Source organism: Hylaeus anthracinus, unplaced genomic scaffold (genome assembly GCF_026225885.1).
Source record: "Hylaeus anthracinus isolate JK02 unplaced genomic scaffold, UHH_iyHylAnth1.0_haploid 12002, whole genome shotgun sequence".
Classification (NCBI taxonomy): Eukaryota; Metazoa; Arthropoda; class Insecta; order Hymenoptera; family Colletidae; genus Hylaeus; species Hylaeus anthracinus.
Window position 1 is genome coordinate 16,317,082 of NW_026534349.1, and position 21,687 is coordinate 16,338,768.

At 31.9% G+C, this 21,687-nt stretch overlaps 5 protein-coding genes and 1 non-coding gene across 21 annotated transcripts in view; 5 read left to right on the top strand and 1 right to left on the bottom strand.

Moving 5' to 3' along the window:
• Positions 1-1,243: 1,243 nt before the first annotated feature.
• Positions 1,244-12,144, top strand: LOC128892186 (meiosis regulator and mRNA stability factor 1). Of its 2 annotated transcripts, XM_054152405.1 has the most exons (26): positions 1,244-1,384; positions 1,465-1,585; positions 1,672-2,040; positions 2,164-2,307; positions 2,386-2,667; positions 3,066-3,232; positions 3,971-4,059; positions 4,266-4,467; positions 4,692-4,854; positions 4,928-5,027; positions 5,107-5,195; positions 5,269-5,394; positions 5,475-5,627; positions 5,708-6,106; positions 6,406-6,581; positions 6,658-6,830; positions 6,894-7,105; positions 7,173-7,323; positions 7,406-7,581; positions 7,656-8,036; positions 8,114-8,314; positions 8,393-8,663; positions 8,747-9,123; positions 9,201-9,290; positions 9,384-9,765; positions 9,859-12,144. In XM_054152405.1, exons 3-26 carry the CDS (start codon positions 1,711-1,713, stop codon positions 9,912-9,914), a joined length of 4,890 nt encoding a protein of 1,629 aa, XP_054008380.1. In that variant the 5' UTR covers positions 1,244-1,384; positions 1,465-1,585; positions 1,672-1,710; the 3' UTR covers positions 9,915-12,144. The 2 variants fall into 2 exon arrangements, with proteins under 2 accessions (XP_054008380.1, XP_054008381.1); XM_054152406.1 differs by lacking the exons at positions 1,244-1,384; positions 1,465-1,585; positions 1,672-2,040; ... (1 more) ...; positions 2,386-2,667; positions 3,066-3,232 and adding an exon at positions 3,431-3,721.
• Positions 12,015-13,384, bottom strand: LOC128892192 (NADH dehydrogenase [ubiquinone] 1 beta subcomplex subunit 10). The gene is made up of 4 exons (XM_054152416.1): positions 13,177-13,384; positions 12,940-13,075; positions 12,661-12,797; positions 12,015-12,520 (listed from the first exon to the last, which is right to left on the bottom strand). The coding sequence occupies exons 1-4, from the start codon at positions 13,256-13,258 to the stop codon at positions 12,396-12,398; spliced, it is 480 nt and encodes a 159-aa protein (XP_054008391.1). The 5' UTR covers positions 13,259-13,384; the 3' UTR covers positions 12,015-12,395.
• Positions 13,385-13,725: 341 nt separating this feature from the next.
• LOC128892190 (60S ribosomal protein L3) lies at positions 13,726-17,102 on the top strand. Its single transcript, XM_054152414.1, has 8 exons — positions 13,726-13,795; positions 14,173-14,365; positions 14,993-15,161; positions 15,443-15,578; positions 15,659-15,845; positions 16,062-16,264; positions 16,496-16,651; positions 16,848-17,102. The coding sequence occupies exons 1-8, from the start codon at positions 13,793-13,795 to the stop codon at positions 17,046-17,048; spliced, it is 1,248 nt and encodes a 415-aa protein (XP_054008389.1). The 5' UTR covers positions 13,726-13,792; the 3' UTR covers positions 17,049-17,102.
• On the top strand, positions 14,030-14,107 carry LOC128892575 (small nucleolar RNA U43). Its single transcript, XR_008461103.1, has one exon. It is a non-coding gene; the product is annotated as a small nucleolar RNA U43 (small nucleolar RNA).
• Positions 17,103-17,868: 766 nt separating the features above from the next.
• LOC128892191 (dolichyldiphosphatase 1-like) lies at positions 17,869-19,891 on the top strand. The gene is made up of 5 exons (XM_054152415.1): positions 17,869-18,132; positions 18,418-18,518; positions 18,587-18,762; positions 18,824-19,051; positions 19,130-19,891. The coding sequence occupies exons 1-5, from the start codon at positions 18,021-18,023 to the stop codon at positions 19,242-19,244; spliced, it is 732 nt and encodes a 243-aa protein (XP_054008390.1). The 5' UTR covers positions 17,869-18,020; the 3' UTR covers positions 19,245-19,891.
• A 154-nt stretch (positions 19,892-20,045) lies between these two features.
• The window catches only part of LOC128892184 (inositol hexakisphosphate and diphosphoinositol-pentakisphosphate kinase 2), a 29,344-nt gene continuing 27,702 nt past the window's right edge, over positions 20,046-21,687 (top strand). For 13 of the 15 annotated variants that reach the window (XM_054152388.1, XM_054152394.1, XM_054152401.1 and 10 more), the window contains exons 1-3: positions 20,046-20,618; positions 21,081-21,175; positions 21,511-21,618. In XM_054152388.1, coding sequence (XP_054008363.1) covers positions 21,143-21,175; positions 21,511-21,618 — 141 coding nt within the window. In that variant the 5' untranslated portion in view covers positions 20,046-20,618; positions 21,081-21,142. Of the gene's footprint in view, positions 20,619-21,037; positions 21,176-21,510; positions 21,619-21,687 lie in introns of those variants that run through there. The other 2 variants (XM_054152390.1, XM_054152400.1) reach the window with 2 other exon arrangements.

Below are 21,687 nucleotides of genomic sequence, written 5' to 3' on the forward strand. Positions count from 1 at the left end.
AGAGTAACACGGAATAATGCTAATATACTTACCGAGAACAGAAACTCTGTACAGAATAAATGTCAAACGCAACGTGATAATTAGTTGTGATAATGCGTGCTGATATCTAAATAGAGTTTTAAGGATGAGGAGGTTCTTGTAGGACTTAAGAAACCAAGTGTATAAGCATGGAATTTATTTAGTTTTGAAAAGAAAGTTTAATTGATCTATGTATGTAGTACAACTAATTTGCAGTGAGCGTATTAGTAGGTTGTTGTTAGATAAGCGAACAAAACCAATGTATAGGATAAATGACCAATAACCTATAAGATTAAAGATGTACAAAATAGATTTAAGAGTTAAAATGTTATATATTAGAAGTAAGTAGTAGTGCAATAACTAATATTTTTGTAACAGTTAAGCACTTAAAATAAATGACAATGACAATGACGTACCGAAAAATGTGCCCCTTGAACTAGGTAACCTATACTTACAGATCTGTCGGACCGGTTGCCTGCTCGTAGGCGCAAACGTGCCACCTCGTCGCACATTATGTGCTCCTGATACTACAATGGTAAATTTCCCCAAAATTTGATACGTTCCAAATATTCCTCGTGCCACCTCTTCGCATATCATGTTCTCCTGATACCAGGAGTAAAATTTTGCCAGAAATTCATACGTACCATGAACTTCTCGTGCCACCTGTTTGCATATCATGCTCTCCTGATACCAAAGTGTAAAGTCGGTCCAGGATATGTACCGTGGTGTCTATAATTGCAGTTATTGGAGAGCAACTTTTGTCGTCGTGTGTACGAAAGTGTGTAGGGACATTGGATTTTGAATGCACTGTTTTTTGCAGAGGTGGGCAAAACCCTAGGCTTCAAATGAATCTGAAGTTTGCCAATATGTTTGTCTCGTTTCTTCTGTTGAACATTTTCCAAAGAAGGAAACGAGAGAAACACATCGGCAAACTTCAGATTTATTCGAAGTCTTGGGTTTTGTCTATCACTGACCTCAAATTTTCGTCTAGTTGGACAAAGTATAGTGATTTCAAGATGTAATCATTGTTTGATAAGAACCCTTTAAAATGTATGCACTTTCTCGCTACGCAAGAAGCGGCAGAGCAGATTCAGAGACAGCAAACGGATAGTTGTTTTAGTTGCTTGCAGTTGCTTACTGCTTTAATTGGCTTTTCTCGGTGTTCGTTTTCTGTACGTGGTACGAATTTTGGCCATGAATTAGCCGAGATGCATGTGTACGTACATTTATGATTTTTATTCGTGCGATGTTTTGTGTATTTTCTAGAACTTGTTGAACGAATTACTTCTACTTCTATCTTGCATTTGACAACGCTTTGTGTGTTTACAGTTTTACACACTCAATAGAAATTTGTGAGACTAAGATGGTTAATATTTTCGGTAACATACGAGTCTTTGTATATCGTATTATGTCGTACTATTGTATTAATATATAATGTTATTATAGATTTAACGATAATAGCGATAACGTTGTGTACGTATATTATCAAAATACGGTACTGAAATTTATCAATTTAACGATAATATCTCTTTAAACATTGTCTTCTCATTGTTAATGTTCGCTTCTGGTGTGTATGTTATACTGTAATAGAATATTATTTCTACTTCTTGTTTTTTCACACATTATATTTTACTTGTATTATTTTGTTTTTAGGTTATATATTTGAATGTTAAATAATATCCTGTAAAACACATGGCAGACCAAGATACTACAGATTATCATGCACTTTGTGCAAATGATGAAGATGATATTGAAGGCTTAAATGAGAGATTGTTACAGGTATTATCTGCGCAGAAAGTTTCGTCACAAATTGTTGAAAGTAGTATATCTAGACCATTGGGTAACATCAACACTAATAAAGACAACATTAAAATAAAAAATGAAACTTCTGCCTCGTCACCATTGCTTAGTCATTATAAATGTGATCGTTCCTTTTTATACCATGACAGTCCAGTTAATTTACCAGCATCACCAATATATCTTCCACCCATTGGTGTATTTTGGGACATCGAAAATTGTCGTGTTAGTATTAAAATAATTACTTTTTAACTTTCTGTTCGTTAAACTACATAATATTATTTTTCTATGGGAGAATTCGTTATTATAGATATATGTATTACATGAGTATATAAAATTGAATTATAGGTTCCCAAAGGAAGGTCTGCTATGGCTGCGACACAAGTAATTCGAGACAAATTTTTTAGTGGTTACAGAGAAGCAGAATTTATTGTAGTTTGTGACGTTCGTAAAGAGAATAGCCAGATTGTGAAGCAATTAAATAATGCTCAGGTAAATTTATTTAATGTGTTTTTTAATGATTTTATCATACACTTAAAATAATTCATTCATCAATGTTATGCACTTTAGGTTAATTTGATTCACGTTGATACATGGTGTAAAAATGCTGCTGATGAAAAACTCAAACAATGTATTAGGAGGTTTGCAGATATTCATGGAAGTCCAGCAGCTATAATTTTAATATCGAGTGATATTAATTTTGCTGCTGATCTCAGTGATTTACGTTATAGGAAAAGAATCCATGTGATACTTCTACATATGAAGAAAACTTCCGAAGCATTAATACTCTGTGCCAATGAGCATTATGACTTTTCAGAACTAATGGAATCACTGCCGTCCAGGACTGTTGAGGTAAAAGTCTGATTCATATTAAATCGTTTACAGAGATTATATTATTTTCATTTATTTTTATTAAGAAAAAGGCTGAAATTTTCCAAACTGATATTGCTTTATATAATAAAGTACTGTACTATAAATTTCATGTGTCTTTTTATTTTGATATACTTTATTTTTGAAAATTATGTGTATGTATTAACTTGTCTATCATAGCTAACATTCCTTTGCAACACCAGTGTATGTGTATGTTTGAAGTATATTAAAATGATGGTTTTTGTTCGAATTATCCGTGAAATAATGAATATTATTTCTTTAATTTAATGGCATGTCGTAATATCTTTGTTTATTATTACCTTTAGTTGTATGAAAATGTAGATATTTTTAGGTCGTTGTAAAATTCGTATTCCTTCCAGGTTGCCACATTTTATGACTTACTTGTTAGTAATCTTCCTCAAGATCAAGACGTTATGTCCATTAAACGTCGTCTTAAACAATTGTCTGAAAACTGTGGTGGTCGAGTAGTAGAAATCCAATCGAGTACTGCAGTTGTACGTTTTACTTCACAAATCTATGCAGAAAGGTACATACTTTTTTGTTATCCTAGTTTTTTATTAACGTTGTATTATGCATTCATTAAATGTAAATTATTTGTGTTTGGAAACTATTTTTGTGTTACTAAAAATAGAGATAATAATTTAATTATAACATAAGTAATAATAGTACCATTCCTATGCTTAAATAACCCGCCATATGTATCACCAATCATTTGTCCCTACATACAAACATCCTATTGGGTTATTCGGTATTTAAAAAAAATCTGTATCAAACGTAGTAGGGATAGATACATAAATAAGACAGAATTTAAACAGCCAACAGCAATGTAACGTACATAGTGGCACTGTATCGAGATCAAAATTTTGATTTGTGTAACATATTGTTTTTCTATTTATGTATGTGTACTGCAACAATTATTGTTAAAACGTCTTATTTCATATACTGTTATTATTTATCGTTTTATTTATTCATAGTACAATGTTGACTTAATTTAATAATGTTATTTATATCTAAGGTAAGTTTATATATGTGACAATAAAAAAATGGTAATTAAGTCGAATAAATTAGAAACTTTAGTAAAATCTACGAGTTAAACAAGAAGTTTAAATTTCTGTAGAATATCAATCAATTTCTAAATTTGCGTTATAAATATATTCAGTGTGTCTCCAAGGTCATTTATAGACATATTTGATTACCTTATGTATATGCCCCTTGTAATTACAGTTAGTTTGCTTTGGTCAATAACAATGATTTTTTCTGATAGGGCTCAAAAGCGTATGGATGGAGAAATTGTACTAGGTTCAGAAATTACTGTAAAATTTCAAGAAGAGAAGGCTTTTCAGAAATCTCAAGGTAATAAATTAGATGTGTAATAATAATTTATATATTTTTTTTTTTAATTTTATACAGTAATTTTTAATGTAAATCTTAAATTATTAAAGCAATCGAAATAATAGGTGTGTGTGTGTGTGTGTGTGTGTGTGTGTGTGTGTGTGTGTGTGCGCGCGCGCGCGCGCTCGTGTATAATGTCTGTTAACAGTATATTTTTATAATTTCAGGAAATTTTACAAGCAGGAACCGTGCAGTAAGTGAATCGGAAATTGTTACTAATTCTTCGAGACAAATGTATAGTGCAAGTGCTTCGGTAACGAGTGGTAGAGCACTTCAAATTCCGCATTATCAGTCATCGACTCCAGTTATTGGAGCATTCGGTTCCACAACATGGAATGCTCATTGTACTCCCGTATCCGCACCAACAACGTAATTCATTTCATACAAACAGTCATAATATAATTGTAGTCTTTTACAAATGATGAAATTCCGAGAGAGAGCCTTCGAGTCACTAGTAGACGATACCGTCCTTTCTGATTCAGGCTATGAAACTAGAAGCTTTGATCTTATCTGATACAATATTAGAAAGAGTAATGATGTAATTGATATCAATTTCTCGATGCTTAATATTCTCTTATTTCAATTTTGTATAGAATGATTCAACCCCCGCCTATTTTTGTTGGGCGAACGTATTCAAATAGTAATAATGTAACGTTCAATAGAGCGTATAACGAACTTGCAAGGGTCCAATCACCATTGTTTTGGCAAATCCCCGGTTCGCAACAATTTGGTCATATGTGGGAAGAACAATATAAAGTTTGTACTTTTAATATGTCACTTTCAAATGTGATTGTTATTTCTTTATTAATTAATAATCGATCATTTCAAGGTTGAAAAGACAAAAGTTCTTAGTAGAAGACTTCATATCCCGCAGGCTCGGGAAAACGCTGTTGCGAGTAATGTAGCCACGCGAAATTTCAATGGAAATGGTTTGTAATTTGTTTTTCTATTCTTATTTATTCTTACAAAGTTAGAAACAGTAACCCCTTTATTCTTGTCGCATTACAGGACATTCTCAATCGAATTCATTCAAACGTCGTAGTCCATCTCCAATGTGTGATCTACAGCCACGAGAACGAAATCAATGGAATGGACAGGTACAAAATAAATTATACAATACGAATACAAATAGTAATACTTATTCTAATTTTTTACTTTTCCTTTTTTAAGAATCAAAAGTCTGCACGAAGTACCAGGACACCTTCACCTTACGAGAATAGCGTGCAAACAATGAGCCAACAATGTGCAAATACTTCTCCTTATCATCCAAGTGATGCAGAAAATGAAGAAGTTGAGGTACTTGAATTTTTCAAAATTTTTTTTTCTAAATTTCTATTAGGTAAGTGAGTAATAATAAACAATTTTTAATACATTAGAAATTTTTCAATCCAATAAATACTCACAATGGAACTTCGATGAGTAATGAAACATGCACGCCCATTGAACTGCAAGTAACTAACTTAGACCAAAATATTAATCCAAAAAAATTAAGACATATGCTCGCTTCTATATTCATGGAACATGTGATGGTAAGTTATTACTATGTTACATATTATCCATACAAATATATTGCCATGAAATGTTTAACTTATTTATATCGATATTTTAGGTGTTAAATGTGTTTATTTTTACACAGTCCGATGGTAACTTTGCTGCAAGCGTTAAAGTACCGTCTTTGTCGGACGCCCAATACGCTATTTCTCAATTACACCGTCGTAAAGTAGGATATAAACGTATTTTAATATCTTACGCTCGTAGCGGTCGAGCAAGTCCTCAAGTTATACGGGCACAAATTGTAATGTTGTTACAAGAAGTGCCGGGTCACAAACTTCCTCTTTTCAAGTTTCGAGAAATGTATGAGAGTCGTTTTATGATTACTATCAGCGTTTCGGAATTATACAAAATGAAAGATGTATGTATCATAACGGAAGATCCTGGTGGTAGAATGATTTCTCTTAATCCAGACCACAGGAATACGCCATCGCCATGTTTAAATACTACAACTCAGGTATATTAAATATTATGCATGGTGTTTATCTGATAGTAGTAGATATTTGAGAGGAATGTTTCTTCAAAAAATTCGATAAAATATTTATCACTACTATAAATGTTAAACGCATGATGATGGGTATAAAGCCGAGTTCGAGTTTTTCTAGTAAAAGTAGAGCCCCGTTGTTCCTTTTACTGCAGAGAAGCCGTGATGATATTCTCAAAGCGATCAAAATTTTCTGAAATAATAAGCGTGAATGTTAGTATAAATACATGAATTGTACATAAAGTGTAAAGTATATGTTTTTTAATTTGTAGGAGGAGCAAGTTGAGTCGCCATATTGCACTAGTCATACGCTAAAACCTTGGTCTGATAAAGGATGGGCTGAACAAAAAGTAGCTTCACTTCCAAATGTAAAAATTTCTTTAAAACTTCTTGAACCACGTATTCGTCAGTTATTATCTACGCATAATGGAAGTTTACCACTGCCTAGGTATTTTTCTATTAAATTTAAATAATTTTATTATTACGCACTATGTTGCAACGTTATTCGCAATCGATCATTGCAGTTTGCCAAATTGTTACGAAGCTGAATTCAAAGAGAAACTACAAGTAGTGGAAAGTGGGGTACCTTTGGAACACCTAGTATCTTGTTTATCATGTGTAGAGTTAAAACAGGGTATTGGTAGCGTGAAATATCTTATTTGGACAGAAAGTAAAACTTATGATAGTAATTGCGAAGGTAATTTTCTTTTCTCTTTAGCTACTTAATGATAAATGACATGTGTATCTTTATCTTTTGTAGAAAATAAGTGTGTAAGTCCCCCACTTGCCAACCAGTTAGCACTTTTTAGTCGTGAGTTAGTCGATCTCCTAAAAACTGCTCCACACTGCCAATTACTGTTCAATCAATTTATACCTGCATATCACCACCATTTTGGAAGACAGTGTAGGGTTGCTGACTACGGGTTCACTAAATTGATTGATTTACTGGAAGCGCTTACGCATACTGTACAGGTAAGTAAAGTAACTGTTAGAAACATTTAAACTTATTATGTGTATGTACTTTAATTACGTATCGTAGGTTATGGGCGAAGGAAACAATCGCGTCGTAACGTTGTCTCATCGTGCCCAAGTACGTCGTTTCACATCTGATCTAATAAGAGTTTTAAAGTCTAAAGCCAGTAAACAGGTCGCACTTTCAGAATTTCCAAGTGTATATTCTAGAGTAATAGGTATAAATTTTTCTATTTCCTTAAATTGTAATCATAATCATCTATGTAACGGGCGGAAAAAATAAAGGTAAAAATTGTACAGCTAAAGCATGGGATATCGTGGATTATGGTGTGTGTGAAATGGAAGATATCCTTAGCGAAGTGTCGGAAAATACTGTTGTTGTCACTACAATTAATGGTGGTGATAAAATGATAACAATTCCTAAACGGGAACAAACTGCAGAAGAGATTGAACGAACAAAAAAATTTGCTGTAGAGGTATAGTAGAAGTATATGTATTAAATACTACGAAATTAATTTCATATTAATAGAAGAAAGCGTTTTGTACGTAGGTTGTGGAATTGTTAAAACACGCACCTCAGTGTAGAATGCAATTTAATAAATTTGTACCTTCGTATCATCATCATTTTGGTCATCAGTGTCGTGTATCGGATTATGGATTTACCAAATTAATCGAATTATTTGAAGCTATACCTGACGTAGTCAAGATCGAAGATGATAATTCAGGAGAAAGACAAATTTCTCTAGTAGAAAAGCGAGGTCTTCGTGTACTTTCTGAACAACTATCAAAATTAATTATACCACATGGTCATCTTGCTGTTAAAGACATTTTACGAAATTTCTTATGTCAGTTTGGTTATGCTCTAAAACCAGAATTATTTGGCTGTACTTCTGTATTGCAACTTATGGAGAAACTTACAGACACTATACGGGTACGAAGGCTTAATATTCACATTTACACACGCATTAATAGTATGTATATTAATTCATAATTTTATCAATCTTTTAGATTATATATTTACGAAGTGGGGAACCATTTGTAATGATGGATGAACATTACTTGGAACAATTAACCCTACAGTGTCGTCGAGTGTTGATGGATAAACCGCAACATAGAATGCCAGTTAAAGAGTTTCAACAACTCTATGCACAGTATTATGAACCATGTAACATAGACACACTTTTGAAAACTTTACCTTATGTAGTTAAGGTAAGTGAGAATTTAATCTTAATAATCAAATACTTTTGTAAAAAAAAAACTTGTAAAACTATATAGATATGATTTCAGTCTATAACAGTGAGTGGTGAACAATTAATAGAACTTACTCCATTACATTGTTTCGCTTGTGACTTATATCGCGTAATGATGACCTGTGGTGGAACACTAAACCTCTCACAGTTTGAGGCAGCTTACTTCCAAACTACAGGTTTTATTTGTAAACCTGAGAAATACGGGTATTCAAGCATTTTTATACTTTTACAAGCTTTACCTTGTACGGTTACAGTAAAAATATTAAATCGAAAAGAGAAGATTATAACGCTTAATGAAAAACTTGCTGGTATGTGAAATGATTTATACGTAACTATCTGCAAGTTCTTGATGCTTAAATGATATTTTCATTCGATTTTGTTTTACGAATAGCCGTTGGTATACCATTACCGCCGACGTACACATCACCATCGTCATATTGTGATACGGACTCTAATAACAAATCGTTTGAAAGTGATTCTTCTTTCTGCGTAAACGTTCCCAATAATTCGTGTGCGTTAAAGGAACATGTGAAGAAATGGACAGAACAAACAATAGGAAGTCAGCATTCTTGGAAGCATCCTGAGGAAAACAGTGTGTGGTCGAAGGAATCTGATAAGCACTGGAAAACGTCGTCTTCGGAAGATCAATTAGGTAATTGGGCATTAGAAGAGAACGGAAGTGAAAGCTTTCTTAAAAGCTTAATGCGTACTCCGATCATATCGCATGGCTTTCCACCGCCCCCGCCTAAACCAGATTCTCCACCTGAGGTATTTTTTAACATTACTTTGTGTGTGGTTTTTTTTTTGTTATCGTACAACTTACAAACACAACTGTCAAATTATAGAATTTGACTAAGAATCAGTGGGAATCCTCAGTGTGGATGATTCCAGCGAAGTTCACCTATCCACAAGATGAACATGCTACTAATGTGCAGGTAAAAATAATTCATGAATAAATGTAACTGTTTGTATAACGCGTTTTACGGCTGACATAGTTCATAGTTTCGTTGTATTTCTTTTATTGACAGGTTCCTCCACTAACTTTACCTCCTTCCTGGAGTCAAATTGTATCCGATAATAGTGCGTCTAACTTATTATCACCGACAAAAAATTTATTACCAGCTGCTGCAAACCCTTTAAATCCACGTACATCACCTTACTATTCCTCCAAACGCAATTTGGTCGTTGCTCCTCATCCTTCCGAATTGCCACTTCCGTCGCTGTCTTTAACTCCCAAAAAAAACGTATCTTCGGAAAATATTGTAACTACACAAATCTTCATGGACAAACAAGAAAATACTGTCAATCATTCAACGGATGATGTAACTCTCACAAGTACTGAAAACGATAGCAGTAATACGGAGGACGGCGACAACGATAACGAAAAATACAATACTCCTACAAAGCAGTGTAAATAAATTGCAGTTCTTCTAATAATTCATTACCATTTTATTTGTAATTGTATATCACGAACGTCACAATATAAACATTTATTCTTTGCAGTATTCACAAGTAAACGTCGCTTAGCTGCTCAATTTAATCAACCGATTGAATCATAAAGAACGGCATAAAGTTCGAAAATTTACAATCGTATCACATACGCTAAAAGCGAAGAAGCCAGAATCGAAACATTTTCTAATCTTGAAATGTGTCATTGGGATTGGATAAATAAGGGATTTGTAACATCTCGGTAGGCTGTCACACAGCTGGCTCAATACCTATTCACCGTTCCCTAAATGGTAGGTACAACTCCCTAATTTATATTTGAAATATGGTAGTAATATATCGATTTGATACACACGACAAAGAACAGAATTTATTTTCAAGAATTATGAAAATATACATATGTATAAATATCTATATACTAAGTAGCTAGGATTTTTTATTTGAAAATGTGAATAAGTGTGCGGCGTTTATACCGAGTGATATGTATCTATTGTATTGCATATAAAATTCATGTAGCATTTTTAATACTGTGATATAGAATAGAAAGAGAGTACAAATGAAAGCAATGGACGAAAAAAGCTGAGTAAAGGCAGTGATTGTCTACATTTCGTAGGTTTGGGCCAGTTTCCTATATTGAATCATATTATTTTTGTTATAAGAAAATCTTTGAATCAAGTTCCTTTTATTATTAATAAAATAGCAAAATATTTGTTGCAATTTTAACTTTATTTAACGAATGATTTGCCGTAAATGAAATTTTATTAGCCCATTCCTATCGATTTATAGTGAATTATTGTCACAGAGAACGAATTGTATTCTGGGAATCAAGGTGTAGTGATTAAATTGTTGTAACCAACTATAATGTCGTTATCAACTATGATATCGAATACAATTCATTTTTATCGGTTATTCATCTACCATGTATTTTCATTTGTACAATTATTTTTTCCATTTGTGTCAGTTACTACCCTTCATTATTGTCTGTTCGTTTTTATAGCATATGTGATTTTTTTAATTGTATTATGAGTGAATGTGGTTTGAATACTTTTATGATAATTCAAAGATATTATACGATATTTTGAAGTGTCATACTATTTCATTGTGTGTAAGAAAATGTTTTTAATGGAAGGAATATTTATCACCATTATTGTAATAGTCATTACCACATAGCTGAAAATCGCAAGAATGTAAAATGCATATTGTACTTGGAATCAGACTTTATGAATTCCATTGAAACTAATTCATTGAAAAGACTGTTAAATGGTGACAGGTAATAGAAATTTTATCGAAAATAAGGCAAAAGAAAAAAAATATATAATTGTATCAATCAGATTTCAGCATTTAATGATGGCTACTTTTAACAACGGTACTATTTCACTAGAATATTTTCTGTTTTCATTAACAAACGAGAACAGTTTAAAAAAATATATATTGATGACATTCGTTATCTACAAAAGTACATTATTAGTAGATTTAATAAATACTGTAAGAAAATGGTAGGAAAGATTGCTCCCTTTGAATTGTGTAAATGATCTTGTTGATCTCATATTTTACTGTAATTATTAAGGAATATTTTTATCGAAAATGAAGTGTGTATAGAATTTCGCACACGTGAGGAAGCCCGAATCACATTTTGTAACAATTATGAGTTGCTAGATTTAAAAAGCATTATTAATTGCCACTATGTAATCATATTCTATGTTCGGTACATTGCTAAAAGAATGAAAGAATGGCAATAAATCTTATCAATGAATCTAATGTGCTGGAACATTCACGATCGTTACTCGACAATCATGTATTAATATTTTTATGAGGCTTCCTAAATAGTATCCTGCGATCATTAAACAACTGTTAATTTATTTGGAACATACGAGATAATTTTGTTACATGTTATATATTTATTATGTAAGGATGGATTCTATTATATTTTTTATTTACATGGAAGTGATCATTTTTACTTTGTTTTTTAAATTGTATGAAGTTGACAATTTGAATTTTCTATTAGTCATAATACGTTTTTTTTTTTATTATTAAAAAAATAATCACACGAAGTCAAAATTTGTAACATTATGCACTTATATGGATAATTCCATACATATTTATTATTTCGGATACAATTTGTAGTGAATTTTACACAACTAGTTTGAGATAACATTCCGACTAATAGAAAATTGAATTGTACATTATGCAAGAAATGTCAAAATACATAAAGCTTTGTAATTAATAATTGTATCAGACAGTTTTATTGTAATAACGAATGTAAACAAAAATGTATAGTATACATGATCGATGGAATCTTCTAAACAAGTATTTAATAAAATAATTTGTTATACGTATACAATACATATAGATGTCTTCATATATTGTTGCAAAAAGACATTAATAAAAAAGATATAGAATTTCTAGATCATAGACTAGGCATAGAAATTAAAAACCTTTAGTTTTAAGAAAAAGGAAGGCACAATTTCAAATTTTATATTTTTATATTTTATATTTATTTTGTCCCTTATATGAACTTTCTATACAATGATGTAAACACAACTTTTATCTCAAAATGAGATATATGTTACATCGATAACCTACATAATTTAATATTATACTGTAGCAAACTTTTCGTTCATACCACTACCAACTGGGCCATGTCGTCGTTCCCAGATCATACGATGCTTTTGTTTCATAAATGCGTTAACTACATTGCACTTAATACCAAGATCACCATCTATGTTTCAATATAAAATAATAATGTTATATTTTATGCAGAGTGCTTATTCGAATATATTTCTATTCAATTTTGGATAAATTAATTATACATTTATACTAAATTTTATAAATGTTCATATAAATATTGCAGACTCTTACATTTTATAAAATATGCTTCAGAAGCATCCTCATAAGTTTTATATAAATCCAAACAAAGTTGCTTGTCTTCGTAGTTTTCCCATGCACAATCTTCGTAACGTTGTCTCAGAATAGCTACAATCTCCTCATCAACCATCCTATTGACAATTAATTTTATTATAATACAACATAAGCAAAATCTTACGAAAAAGACCGATTCCAAAAGTCTTTGATATAATAATAGAAAATTAATAATTTATAACAACGTTTTGCTTAAGTACACCTAAAAAACAAATTTACTTATCGCGTTTGAATTGATAATCTGCTTCTAGTCGACAAACGACGTCCTCGATATCACACGTTTCGATTGTTGGAACACGACGAAATTGTTGATGGTACCATGGATACTTTTTCTGATTCGGTACAACGATCTTTTCTATTAAATATAATAAGCATTTTCATTGATCTTCAAAATCTATTTGTGCCTTTTAAATCTATTGGAATAACAACATAACCAAATGGTTGATTAGATAATACCTCGGAAAAAGACGACCGGTCCATCTATTAACGCGAATAAACTTTCCATAAATCGAATGAATTTATTTGGCTCATCTTCCATTTTTTTATACAATTTAGTTCACAAGAAACAAATATAAAGTAATACAATTCACTAAAAAGAATCGATTCCAGATTCTAGAGTCCGTGGTTCAAAGAATCAAGCAGAACCAAGGACCATGAAAGTAGCTCGTGAAATGTTACCGATGTTATATATATATACTATATAATTATGATTTTTTATCATCTGTAAATATACACTCTACTAATTTATTTAAAATTCTCTCACGCATTTGGATTTTATTTCTTTTTTGTTTTAACAAAGTATAACATTTCTCAATTTTATCGTACGGTAAAATTTAATATTTGAATTCATTATTTCGCATAAAGGATATATTAGTAAACAAAAATGATACGGAGGATTAGCATAATATTTCAATCATAATTATGATTAAACATATCGAATGAATTTACAAAACATGTCTAGATCTTAAATCTAGATACTTTTTCCAGGGAATGTTTGTAGACCTTGGTTCTCTCGGGGGTATAAAAGGAAATTTCAGGGAGGAAGTCCTCCATTTTCATCGTTGCGAGGATAATGGTGAGTACGTTTGTCGAATAGTTGTAACGGCGAAATTTTCACACGTCTCGATAAATTTTTGCTGGAAATTGTCGATTTTCTCTTAAGTATTTTCATCAAATTTGTTTACAAAGTAGTCATCGTTGTTATAGAGTTCATTATTAATCCATAACGAATGAATTAAGTCTTGTGCAATCGTTAAAAATAAATTCACGTATGGTGGCCATGTGGTCGAACCTTATCCGTTTGCTTCGTATGATGATTCTAGATGTGTACAGTTTATGGTTTTCAACTGAATTAACCATGAGGATAATTCTAGGGCGGTCTGATTTGTAAATTATTCGAAAATTCTTTTCGTTTGCTTCTATCGTGTATCTAACATAAAATTTACTGTACAGTCGCACAGGAAGTTCAGTGCACCCCGTCATGGGTCTATGGGATTCTATCCCAAGAAAAGATCCCAGCGTCATCGCGGAAAAGTTAAGGCCTTCCCTAAGGATGATCCAAGCAAGCCTGTTCATTTAACAGCTTTTGTTGCTTATAAGGCCGGTATGACTCATGTGGTCAGGGAAGCCGATCGTCCAGGATCGAGTGAGTAGACACAAAAGCATTTTTTCTGTTAGATATTCTAATTAATAGACTGCGGGTCATTATGCAAAATAAAATATTTGCAAACGTACCTACAAAAATTGAGCGCAAATAGGATTTTGTTTTATTCTACAAATATTTTAGTTTGAATTTTACTTTCAATATCTTTTTATATTATTGCATACTGTGTGCATTTTGTAATTTCTTGCACATTCAAGTTTTCTATAAATGACAAAAATCTGCAATCTACTGATTATTTATCTTCTTTTAAGACAAGAAACTTGTAAGATGATTGATTCCATGCACTGTTTAGGAAACATGCTTTGTAATAATCGATCGACACGTTGGCCTCTGTCTGATAGACGCAGAAATGCGTTGGTCAACATTGGTCGCGGTTTAAGAGCTGCTTGATATTGTGCAGTATGGTCTCTACCGCAGTGTCGAAGAATAACTATGTGCTCTGTTCACGCAGAAAGCATGTAGGCTAGGCATATTCCATAATCTCCTTGTAACCCATTGGGTGATGACATTGAGACAAACCATGTCTAGCACAGTTTTTAACATTCAATGCGTATTATTCCAACATGTTTTATGAAACACATTATAATTTGGTTTGTTATATACTTGTAGAGGTGAACAAGAAAGAAATAGTAGAAGCAGTTACTATTCTCGAGACACCACCTATGATCGTGGTCGGCATAGTTGGATACATAGAAACTCCTCACGGACTACGAGCTCTTACAACAGTTTGGGCGGAACATCTTTCGGAAGACTGTCGCAGGAGGTTCTATAAGAATTGGTGAGAAACAATTTTTGTTTTAACAGTTTGGTACCTTTGATATTTGTTGCGTAAGAGTATATTATACAACGTATATTAAAATGAATCTCAAATCAGCTCTCCGCTCGTTTTGATGAGAGCAAATATTCAGATTTAACCACAAAGTGAAATATTCTTTGGAAGGTTATTCTGAAAATTGTGTATAGCCTCCGCTCGTTACGAAGAGACTGACACGTTACAGATGGGTGCTGATAATGGTAGATATGCACAGAGAAACAGCCATTATGGTTACTTTTCTACAGGTACAAGAGCAAGAAGAAGGCATTTACAAAGGCTTCCAAAAAATGGCAAGATGATCTTGGTCGTAAATCTATTGAAGCAGATTTGAAAAAGATAGTCAAATACTGCAAAGTTTTACGAATCATTGCTCATACTCAGGTGATTTTTCGGAAATATACTTGTTTAAGTGAATTAATTTAACAAAAAAATTTACTTTCTAATCAGATGTCTTTAAATAGATGAAACTGTTGAAACAACGTCAGAAGAAAGCTCATATTATGGAGATCCAATTAAATGGTGGAACGATTGAACAGAAAGTTCAGTGGGCACGCGAACATCTTGAGAAACCTGTACCTGTTAGCAATGTCTTCGCTCCTGATGAAATGATTGACGTGATTGGTGTTACAAAAGGAAAGGGATATAAAGGTATGTTCTACTTTTTTTTTTTTTTTTTAAATATAGCTTTTCAAAACTATAAATTGAGACACTCTGACTATATGATGAAAAAGCATGATTCGTGTTTACCTGATTATTTTGACGATATTCTCATGCTGCCTTCCTGCTGAAGTCTTCAATCGTTCAAAATACGCGTATGCTGAATTTAAGTAAATACGGTTCTAACGAATGCGTACCTCTTTGTAGGAGTTACATCGCGATGGCATACAAAGAAACTACCGCGTAAAACACACAAAGGTTTGAGAAAAGTCGCTTGTATTGGAGCCTGGCATCCAAGCCGTGTGTCGTTCACCGTTGCGCGTGCGGGTCAAAAGGGATACCATCATCGCACAGAGATGAATAAGAAAATTTACAGAATAGGACAGGGCATTCACACAAAAGACGGCAAGGTATTTATCTATACTATCTTGTAAATTAAAGATCGCCTTCTCCCTATGTTAGTCTTTTTCTCAAACAAGATTAATAATATCATAGGAGGCGTAGAGAAATGACTTGTAGTCATAGTACCCAGGACATACTACTTATGCTCTGGGTCTCCAAAGCAAGCGACATATATGTACTTTATATATAATACATACATATAAATAAGAACTCGTTACGAAGTTTAATAAATATTTCAGATCGTAAAGAATAATGCATCAACGGAGTATGATCGTACCGAGAAGACCATTACTCCCATGGGTGGCTTCCCCCATTATGGTGAAGTAAACAACGACTTCATTATGATCAAAGGTTGTTGTATGGGTCCAAAGAAGCGTGTAATCACGCTGCGCAAGGTAATAGTCATGGCCATTTTTTTTTTTTTTTTTAAATTACATAGTATTAATCTCCTGTGATGAGTAATTAACGAGCCGAATTCATTTATTATGAAAATTCACTGATATATAATGATAGGACTGACAGCCGTAATAAGAATTTTAAACTGTTCTGTACTTCATCGTGCTTATAATATAAGAAAATATATATTTGTAGTCCCTTTTGGTACATACCAAAAAATCTGCTTTGGAGAAGATCAACCTGAAATTCATCGATACCAGCTCCAAATTTGGACACGGTCGCTTCCAGACCGCAGCTGACAAGGTTTCTTTCATGGGACAACTTAAGAAAGATCGTATTCGTGAGGAACAAGCCAAAGCCTCAACTGCGGCGCCATCTACGGCAGCAGCACAGTAAAACTGTTTATGCTATGTTGTATGTGATAAAAAATAAAGTTCGTACGAACGGAAATTTTCGTTTCATATTTTCTTACCTTCATCTTTTATAATTATAGTCGTTTAAGTAAGAATTGTATAAACTCGTCCCTTGTACCTATTGGTCCAGTCTTGCTGAGTCTTGCACATCTCTATTTTTTCCATGTCACATTTGCATTGTTTTACATCATCCTTACATTACCATGCTTTTTAAGTAATTTCTTACATCACATGTCTATTGAATTGAGACTCGTTGGCCCTCCTATAGCTCGGGTATCTCGGGATCGTTAAACCTGTATTGTAGCCACAATCAAACATAGCTACACTCCCTGAGGGCGAATTGTTATGTAATAAATTGTATAATAACGACACGGTAATTTTAAATGTGACTGGACAAAATTGTCTCGAGCGGAAGCCTTCGAAAGAACGTCAAGGTAAATTATACCTAAATTTGATTGGTTTACACTTCCACTGCATGATTTCCATGCATGATTACGTTCCATCCTTAGGTCTATGGTCGAAACGATTAAAACATTCAATGGGAAAACGTAAATATTCTTTTCTACATCTCATTTTTTATGCAGAAATTACGAATTACTTGTACTTTTACCACTTCTCATTGCGTTATTACTTTAAATTCTAAGAAAATCATTTGAAACGGTTACAATAATTACAATTTAACGTACATCAGCGTCGGAACTTATTGCTGAATAAGACTGACGTATAAACAACACAGCCTGTGCTGATTGGTCAAATGAATTTGTCTAGTAAAACAAGAACACATTTTTAAGCGCATTCTATCAGGCAATGCGAAATCTCGGTAGATTGTATATACAATGAAATTGCTACTCAGTTTCTACCACTATTTCGCGGATTCTATGATTGTTGCTGCGCGGTGAGTTGTCTGAGAGTCTGAGTTGGTTTGAGTTATGGTCACTTCAAAAATTTCGATAACATGGCATCGTTAGAAGACGAATCGTTTTACGGCGTGAAATCACATCTTGTAGATGCTATGCAGAAACCAGAATGGGTTCCTTTATCTCTTACTTTAGTCGAATATCCCCAAGGTAAATTTTTTTGTTGAATCTTTCGTTAACTGTTGAATTCAGCTAATTTCCACGTTTTGATTGCGTGTCAATTTTACCGATATACATTGTTTATTTCATTTTGAAAGTATTTTCTTTATAAAATAAATAATAAAATTCAAACTGAATTACTTTTATGTTCTACAGTTTGAATTTTTTTTGTTTTTTAGCCGTGTTTTCTTCTGTTAAGTTATCTCGGTTTATTCGAAGCTTGCACAGGCATGTTTAAGTGTTAAATGTATCCTAATTTAAATTTTATATTTACAGGTGATTTGTTTGGGAAGTTCTTAGCTTTAATAAGTTTAATACCATTTGTTATTATAACTGGGTTTGTAACATTAATTCTCTTTAGAAGAGATCTACACACAGTGAGTATAAATTTTGAAAATAATAAACGCATTTGTAATTCGTATTCAAAGCTAATTTTCATTTTTAGATTGCATTTTTTAGCGGCATTATAATAAACGAGGGTATAAATTTTATACTAAAACATACAATTTGCGAAGCAAGGCCAATGAAACGTGATGTTTCTGTTGAGTATGGTATGCCATCAACGCATGCACAATTCATATGGTTTTTTGCTGCATACATCACACTTTTTATATGCATCAGGTAATTTGTTTCGATGTAAACATACATGACAGAGTTATATTTTACTCTTTTATATTTCTAGGTTACATCATAATAATAATAGCAGCCTATCAGAAAGATTATGGAGGATCATTCTCATAGCTGCTTGTATAATTATTGCAGTTTTAGTAACATACAGTAGGGTCTATTTATTATATCATACTAATTCTCAAGTCCTATTTGGTGCATTCATAGGAATCATATTGGGAGTAGTGTGGTTCATAATAACACTTGTAGTACTTACACCTATCTTTCCTATAATAGTTTTGTGGTAGGTTAATGTTTTAATAATAAAAGTTCTGATATATTGCTTGCAACACATGTACTACACGTGCTATTGTATTTTCAGGCGGATATCAGAGTATCTACTATTACGTGACACAACGTTAATTCCTAATATTCTCTGGTTTGAATATACAACAATTCGCACAGAGGCACGAGCACGGTCACGGAAACTTGTATAGATGAAGTCGCAATAACGACTAGTGTCTAGCTAGTGAGCTGACAACAAATAGGAAATAAATGACTGAATAATAAATGTTAAATAAAAAAAAGTGATATCATTCCTTTGGTTGGACAGAACACAAAAAATTGAAATTTGTTTATCTCAAAGAAATGTTTTGAATAATTAATGGCAGCAAATTTTACCATAATATAACAATTAAACGCGTAAGGTATTAGTACAAATTTTGCATATAAATTTTCACGTTTATACTGCCATAACGTGTAGGTTTGTCCATAAATTGTGTTAAGTATAAGATTATCTTCGCGTGTGTATATATTTACACGTATACATAAAACGTCCTTCTGTTTCGCAAAGACAAACTTTTTATTTGTAATTTTGTAAACTGAACTATTATTAATTACTTTATAAAGTAAATAAAAATTAGTGCAATAACATAATAAAATACGCAATATATACGATACTAACTAACATTAGGTAACGATAATTTATTCAATGTTTTTAAATTAAAGTAAACTGTATCAATACTTTGCCAGTACCAAAAACAGACGTTAAACAAAGGGTATTAATAAAATGAACACATTACTATTAATTTAAAATTATTATATCCTAGTTTTAGTCAGAGTTGTTATTAAATTGTTAAGAGTACATTTTTTATTATTTATTTTGTATGATGCCTATTTAATATTTGTAAGTACTTCCAAATACATGTCACTTATTTTTTTATTTATCTATACAACAGCAAAATATTTTTTCATTATTTTGAAAGTTCCTTTATTTACAACCAGCAATTTTAGTGGTTATTAGAATTCATGTATCTATGTATTTCAAATCAAAGAATTAGAAGTGAAAAGTATGAAATTTGTTACCTGACAAGTCAATCACCATTATGTTGCTCAAGTAAATATGTATTATCGTTGGAACAATTCTACAAAATTTGCCATGCAAAATAAGTAAAAAAGTTCATCTTACAAAGCTATTATGATGTAAGTATGTAATAATGTTTTATAAGTAAACTTGAAATAAATTGGTGTACTATATAAAATATATAAACTATCTTAAAACTTTAAATATAATACCCAAAATTGATCATATATTACATTAAATTTTGTATGGATTAAAAAATTCGTGTATTCAATTTTAATAACTGTTCTACTTTAGTACGCGGTCCAACTATGTAATATCGATTTATACTACTAACCGGATACGCGATTATTTAGCGATACGAGGAATCGAGATTTAAGTTTGACAATATGTCCGAAAATTGGAGAACGCAGAAAAGAATTCAAAATCGAACAGAAATTTGAAGTGGCTAGATTAAATCTTTATTGTCACGCTTGATATAGAAATTGGAAATTAATACGACGTAAGATCGGTGAGTTTGTATGAACCCAGTGATATAAATTTAAAAATGATCAAATAAGCAAATGACACTGCGTTGTGTTATGAAATTGAAATATATTTAATAATATTTCATCTTTAATTGGTATGTTAAATGCATCAACCTTTTCGTTATATCACAGATTAACTAAAATCAGATTTGTTCAAGTATGTTCAAGTATAATATTGACCGTCGAGGTTACCGTACTTTCCACAATTATGCTTTTAGTCGTATAAAATAGGAGTACTTGCAAACTTGGGAAACATTAAGTTAATATTATTAATATATTACAGTTTCTATTGTAGTGTAAAACTGTAATCATGCAATGAGTAAAGAAGTTTACAATAGCTTTAATTATGAATCGAATTTTTCTCTTGTCATTTCACTTGTTTCTTTGTTTTTTTTTTTTACAGTTGAATTACATGGTCTGAAATCTGAAATCTTTAATTATTTCAGGAGTAAATTGTTTAAATCAAAACTGAAACAGTTTTTCTTTTCTCAATGAAACCTGTTCTGACATGTCTTACACTGAATTGGAACATGGTTATCAGGTAAACAATAATCCTACATATTTATTGATTAAAACTTAACTATTGACTTACTTTGTATATTAAATGATCGTTTGTTATTGTTTTCCTTTTATTAGATATACTTTTAGAAAAGAAATTATTTGAAGAATAAAATACGTTGACACGTTTTTGTTTCTGATAATGTACTCATTACTTTTTAATCAGTTTTATTGTTAACATTATACAATTATTGAGGAGAAAGGATAGTCATTATAATGAATGTATAATGCTAAGCGTAGTATTAACTCCATAATGTTAGACAATTTGTTTCTTTATAATATTAGAATTATCTTAATTGGATAATAATCCATTAATAGGGTCTACGGAATGCCACTCGACCAATTTTCTATGTAGGGGATATAAATACAGTACAACCAACCCTTGTGGGTCCTGTTGCTTCTTCTATATATCGTTCATCAAAAAGAGTGAGTTATATTCTATATATTAATGTATAGAGCACTTAGCAAGTTAGCAAGTTTGAATTGATTAAAGTA

Coding starts and splice junctions, on each gene's coding strand:
- LOC128892192 (XM_054152416.1), bottom strand. CDS start 13,258: ATGGAAGATGAGCCAAATAAATTCATTCGATTTATGGAAAGTTTATTC. Junction 13,076..13,176: donor ACCGGTCGTCTTTTTCCGAG/GTATTATCTAAT, acceptor TATATTTAATAG/AAAAGATCGTTGTACCGAAT. Junction 12,798..12,939: donor TATCAATTCAAACGCGATAA/GTAAATTTGTTT, acceptor AATTGTCAATAG/GATGGTTGATGAGGAGATTG.
- LOC128892191 (XM_054152415.1), top strand. CDS start 18,021: ATGGCATCGTTAGAAGACGAATCGTTTTACGGCGTGAAATCACATCTT. Junction 18,519..18,586: donor TTAGAAGAGATCTACACACA/GTGAGTATAAAT, acceptor TTTCATTTTTAG/ATTGCATTTTTTAGCGGCAT. Junction 18,763..18,823: donor ACACTTTTTATATGCATCAG/GTAATTTGTTTC, acceptor TTATATTTCTAG/GTTACATCATAATAATAATA.
- LOC128892186 (XM_054152405.1), top strand. CDS start 1,711: ATGGCAGACCAAGATACTACAGATTATCATGCACTTTGTGCAAATGAT. Junction 6,582..6,657: donor GGAAGTTTACCACTGCCTAG/GTATTTTTCTAT, acceptor CGATCATTGCAG/TTTGCCAAATTGTTACGAAG. Junction 7,324..7,405: donor TGTATATTCTAGAGTAATAG/GTATAAATTTTT, acceptor AAAATTGTACAG/CTAAAGCATGGGATATCGTG.
- LOC128892190 (XM_054152414.1), top strand. Junction 14,366..14,992: donor AGCCGATCGTCCAGGATCGA/GTGAGTAGACAC, acceptor ATATACTTGTAG/AGGTGAACAAGAAAGAAATA. Junction 15,579..15,658: donor GAATCATTGCTCATACTCAG/GTGATTTTTCGG, acceptor GTCTTTAAATAG/ATGAAACTGTTGAAACAACG.